At 41.0% G+C, this 6,000-nt stretch overlaps 1 protein-coding gene across 1 annotated transcript in view; it reads left to right on the top strand.

The window, feature by feature from the left end:
- Positions 1-6,000, top strand: part of DOCK11 (dedicator of cytokinesis 11) — a 238,753-nt gene that overhangs the window by 107,613 nt on the left and 125,140 nt on the right. The window contains exons 10-12 of the mRNA XM_049767019.1: positions 2,377-2,495; positions 3,674-3,757; positions 4,832-4,921. Of these exons, the coding sequence (XP_049622976.1) occupies positions 2,377-2,495; positions 3,674-3,757; positions 4,832-4,921 (293 nt within the window). The remainder of the gene's footprint in view (positions 1-2,376; positions 2,496-3,673; positions 3,758-4,831; positions 4,922-6,000) is intronic.

Here is a 6,000-nt window from a genome sequence, read left to right as displayed (position 1 = left end):
ATGCACATATTTATGAGGCAAAATTGTTACCTAAGCTTCAGCAGTATATTTTCCTTTCATTTTCTAATTTTTTCTGGGCCCGAAACATTGAACATTCATCTCATTTTCACTTTAACTACTTGGGCAGATTCCTTTCAAAGAGTTTTTCTGCTCATGTTACTTTGCTTCTGCTGTGTAGGAAAGAAGATCCTTGGCTAAACTATTTCTGAAATATTGCTAATAAAGATGCACTTCAAGTGTGTTTTAGAGTTTCAAAAAACCATCTAGTAGTGGGAAAAGCAACATATATATCTTCTTTCCCTGTTGGTGGGAATGTCTTCTGGCTCAGCCTCAATGGAAAACAGTATGGGGATTTCTCATAAAAGGTATAATGGAACACCCAATGGTTTCACTGCTTGGTATCTATCCCAACACAAAAATATTAATTTTAAGTTATAATTGTATACCTATGCCTGTGGTAGCATTATTTTATAATAGTTAAGATCTTGGAATGACTGAAGTGTCTGATGGCAGATGAGTTGATGAAAAGGGAGTGTGTGTACATAAGAGTAATATATGTAGGTACATACAGTACTATTTTACTACATATAGAGCTACAAGAAAAGATGAAATCCTGCCTTTCTCAGTAATATGGATGGAACCAGTGGGAGTCATATTGAGTGAAATAAGATGGAAAAGGACAAATGCCAGATAATGTCACTTATATGAGGCATATAAAGGAACAAAGCAAAGGGAAGAGTGTCCAATGGAAACAAACACTTGAACTTTGACAACAGAACTGAGGTTGACAAGGAGCCAGTAGTGGATGGAGGGAAGATGGACCAGAAAGAGCAGTGATAGAAGGCTATTGATACTTCAGTGGCAGCTATGGTGCAATAACTTTTTACAATGAAAGCACAGCCATTGGCAGTATTATAAACCATCTTATATAAATAATATACAAAACTTTTTGTAAGGAAAAAATCATTCAACCGGGAGGCAACTTGATGGTAGAACATATACTTTTCCATGTGTGAAACCCAAACCCTGGATATGATCTCCAACACCCAAACAAACAAGACTTACAGCATTTGCCAAATGAAACATGAATGAAAACATGGCAATCAGATTGTTGATTTCTGGGTTTGCAGTCTCCACACATGCATGGATGCATGAGTGTGCTCTCTCACACGTGTTTAATGAATCAGAAAGCAGTGACTTTAAAATTGCTCTCCAGCCAACTGCCCTCTCTCACGCCAAAACTCAAGCCAGAGTAATCTTTTTTTTTTTGGTTAAACACAGCTGAGTTATAAACACATGAAACCCAGGATAATCTCTCATGGAAATACTGACACCACTCAACTTGAGTAACACAGATGGTTCTGGCTTCTTTAGTGAGAGTATGATAAGTTTGCTAATAGAAAGCCAGAGGCTCTTTGAGGGAGAAGTATTAAGAAATACCAAGACTGGGGGAAATGTGTCCATGGCTTTTACTTATAAACGAAAGGTCCTGGCTTCCTTCTCCTTCACACTCAATGATTTTATTACTTTGGAGAAAAAGGGAATATGTAACCTTGACGTGTGACCTTGATTCTCTATTATCCCTTCACACCTCAGGTGGTTACAAGGAAATTTGAAATATGGTGATCACTGTCTAAGATAGCTATAGATAGGAGACTTAGTACTATAAGTAAAAGGGTTATTTTCTTTTTTTGTTTTATTTATGTATTTACTTATGGTCTTTTGGGTCACACCCAGTGGCACTCAGGGGTTTCTCCTGGCTCTGCACTCCAAAATCGCTCCTGGCTTGGGGGGACCATATGGGATGCTTTGGATCGAACCTGCGTCCTTCCTGGGTCAGCTGTGGGCAAGGCAAATGCCCTACCACTGTGCTACCATGGAGGCCCCTAGATTTTTTAACTACCAAAAATTCCTCCTGCAAAGTGTAATGATAATGATATTGGTGTACTTTTAAGATTTTAAGTATTTTCACAGGGTTAGAGATAACAAAACAGGGTTGGCAAGGAGCTTGTCTTGCAGCTGACCCCAGTTTGATCCCTAGCACTGCATATGGTTCTTTAGTATTACCACTCCTGAGCATAGCCCAACCCCTGTTCCCCCAATGTGATTTCCTAGATGAACTCATCCTGGTTTTGCAATTAAGAGCTCTGTTAGGTACATTGTTATTTCCACTTGGATAGTCAAGGAGGCTGTCATTTTTTAGTGGCCAGATGGAGAGTTTAGGAGCAAGGCAGACTCATTCCCCGTACTCAGATGCCCAACACAAAACCCCTCACATACTGTCAATCCCCCAGAACTCTGCCTTGCTCCCCAACAGAAGACATTTATATAGCTAACAGTATCTGTGCATTTGTTTCTCATAATCAATTCTTGCAGTTGGGTTTGCCTGGGTCCCTTTGCTGAAGGACGGTCGAATCATCACATTTGAGCAGCAGCTGCCAGTGTCAGCCAATCTCCCCCTCTACTTGAATCTGAATGATGCTGAATCAAAAAGGGTAGGAAGAGACCTATATTTGTTAAAGTTGTCATGATGGAATGTTCAAGGCCATTTTCTTTGGTTTGAGGGAATGAGGCCTGGGGTGCTGGGCCATAACTGATAATGGCAGGGGGGTGGAAACCTGAGTGTTTTAAAACCCTTTATGGGTTTTATGGTATCCAGGGTTACTCCCGGTTGGATGCTTGGGTGCCCATGTGGTAGCAGGAATCAGACTTGGGTGGGTTGTCTACACTAGCCTTTTAAACTATCTCCCTGGCTTTAAAGAACAATTTTTTTTAAAAAAAGTTAGACAAAGTAATCTCAGGTGTACTGATTCTAATAACAGAAAACAAAACTGGGGTTTGGTGGTCCCTGTCCCCTGCACAAACTCCCCATGATTAAAAGTAAGTCACAGGATCTTAGGTTTTGTGCAGCATTTCAAAAGGGATTCATTTTTATTTGGGTGGAATCGAATGTTACCAAGTAATACTTTGTGCTGGGAAGTTGCAGTTGGCAGGTCATTTTTGGTTTTTGGGTCACACCCAGTGACGCTCAGGGGTTCCTCCTGGCTATGTGCTCAGAAATCGCTCCTGGCTTACGGGACCATATGGGATGCCTGAGGATCTAAACGAGGTCTGTCTTATGTCAGCTACTTGCAAGGCAAATATTCTACCGAAGCGCCACCACTCCAGTCCCAATTTTTTTCTTTTTTTGGCAGTTCGCAGTTTTTGAGGAATTATGTGATTTTGGTAATGGAACTGGGGTTTGATTTATACAAAGCAAGTGCTTTAATCCTTGCACTATCTGTGGCCTCACATCTATCTTTTTTTATTTTTTTTTATGGATGTGATTGCAGCTGATAATGTTCCAGGGCTACTTCTAGTTCAGTGCTCAGGGCTTTCTCTTGGGTCACCTTGAAGTGCCACATATGGAATTTAGGGCCTCTACAAATGCAAACCCTGTCTTTTCAGCATGTTGATCCATCTCCCAACCCTATTTTTATTATAATTTCTGCCAAGAATGAGAACTTCCAAATGATTGAGATATGCTCATTCTAAAGACAGGTTCTCTTCTCCAGTAGTTCCCTTGGTGAGAGTAACATTGACTTCTGAACGTCAATGTTCAGATATGTAAAATTGCCCAATGTGGCTCATCCAATCTTGCTCGCTTGTCTTTCTGTCTTTTCTGTTCAAGCAGTCAAATGTGGATATTAAGTGGGTTGATGGTGCAAAGCCTTTGTTGAAGATTAAAAGCCACTTGGAGTCAACCATATACACGCAAGTAAGTTGGATCATCTGAATTGTGTCAAGGTTACTGCTCGAAAGTATTTCTTGATTTAAATGGATTCTCTTGTTTCAATAGTAACATCTTTCACAAGAATAGCTCAAATCTAATAATTCGTTTCAAATGGCAATCACTTTATTTCTGTTCACTGAGTCAAATGCCCCAGAACTCCAAAAAGAATGGGCACCGTTTGATAGATGAAAAAGATGCTCAGTGAGGCTTTTTTTAACTGCTGTATGTATGATCCATGCAGCCGACATGTCAATCAGCAGTTACTTTTTCCAAGATTGAAAAGATGTTTCTATTGACTAGAACTGGTACCTAGATACGTCGTTAATAGAAACACTGGTTCTGAGATGGGGGATATAATACAGTGGGCAAAGCACTGCCTTGCATGTGGCTGACCCAGGTATAATTCTTGACACCGCATCTAGCTCCCCTAACATAGCTAGCAATAAGCCCTGAGCACCACCAGGTGTGGCCCCCAAAGCAAAACAAACCAAAAGTATCAGCAATAACAATAAATCTCCTGGTTCTGATATCTTTCTGCTGCTCCCCTTTTGGGGGAACACCCAGTACTGCTCAGGAGTAACTCTTAGCTCTGCACTCATGAGTTACTACTGGATGGCTCGGTTGACCTTATAGAATGCCAGGGACTGAACCTGTGTCAGCTAAGTGCAAGGCAAACACCCTACCCATTGTACTATCACTCTGGCCCCAATTCCCCTTTTCTTCACCTATCAACTGAGACTGCCCTTCCTACTTATTTCATTAATGTACAGAAGTTGCCCAACCTCAGACACTCTTCTAGCCTGAACAGGAATTACACTAATGGTGTGTTTAGCCACAAGCTGAATTGACCAGCTTTTGCTACCTTCACCTATTTTTTTTGCTACTGCGTGAAAAGGAGGCCTATGGGACATGACAATGTTGGGAGCTTCAGCTCCATGGTGTGGGTGATAGAATCCTCAGATAAATAAGTTTCAAGATATGGGAAGAAGGAGAGCTAGAGATTCAGCATTTGAAGGTAATGAATCAAATTTCACATGGCTGTGCCCATCTGTTTCCCAGGATCTTCATGTGCACAAATTCTTCCATCATTGCCAGCTGATTCAGTCAGGCTCAAAGGAAGTTCCGGGGGAGCTTATTAAATATTTAAAGGTAAATGAACAGCTGTACTCTGAAAAAGGTTTGTTTTTCTTGACTTTCTGTTGTCACATTTTGAAGTGGTGGTGAAGGGGGTGGGGGCAAACTAGTTTCATAGATTCAGCATCCTCCAGAGTACATTTGTTCTTCTGTTCCTTGCCAGCAAGAGGCTGTTTCCAAGCAGATAGTTTGAAGTTACTACATTAGCCAGGAAACATTCAGTTCCAAGTTCAGTAGTAGAGTTTGGAAAAACAAATGAAAACTGGGATGTCAGTTAGATACTTGGATTTCTAAGGGTTAAGAAGTCAGGAGAAATGGCAGCACAGTTGCTGGAATAAATTGTGGATCACAGAAAATGATGCCCATGTTCATGGATGGAATGAACTCAAAATGATCTCACTCACTCATATGTAGGATACTAAAAATAGAGTATGACAGTAGTCCCCAAAGACATCATCAAGAGCACTGGCCCATGAAGTTTGCCACAAAGCAGTGGGAGAGTACAGTTAGGACAGAGAAGGGACAGTTATGACAATGACAGTTGGAAATGATCACTCTGGACAAGAACTGGGTGCTGAGAGGAAGTAGAGTGATATGCATCTTACCCTTTTAGTAACTGTTATTACAAATGACAATGACTAAAAGGAAAAAGGGAAGAGAGAAAGTATCTGCTACAGAGGCAGGAGGAAGAAACGAGGGACATTTTCCTTGTGGGAAGTGTACACTGGTGAAGGGGGATGAGTGTTGGAACACTGAATGACTGAAACAACCTTGAGCAATTTTGTAACTTCAACTAAAAATGGTTAAAAAATTCAAAGGGTCCAAGTGAAGCGAGAACCAAATCTAATTTGGGGGGGGCGGAGCAAAGGAGTTTGTTCTAAACACTATATTTAAGAGCCTAGAAAACCCAAGACTCCACTTGTTTTCTAAGTGTTAGAACTGAAGTGCACCCCTCAATCTTAGTTGAGGGTGATCACGGCTAACCCTGTGACTGACCTTGGCCAAGTTACATCACCTTTTCCAATCCTTGTTCTTATTACATGGGTCAGTGTTAAGCCCATCTTGTAGGGGGATTTCAAGGATGTAGTGAGACA

This window comes from Suncus etruscus, chromosome X (genome assembly GCF_024139225.1).
Source record: "Suncus etruscus isolate mSunEtr1 chromosome X, mSunEtr1.pri.cur, whole genome shotgun sequence".
NCBI classification, from domain to species: Eukaryota; Metazoa; Chordata; class Mammalia; order Eulipotyphla; family Soricidae; genus Suncus; species Suncus etruscus.
Note: the sequence above shows the minus strand (reverse complement) of the source record. Positions and strands in the feature narration are given on the sequence as shown.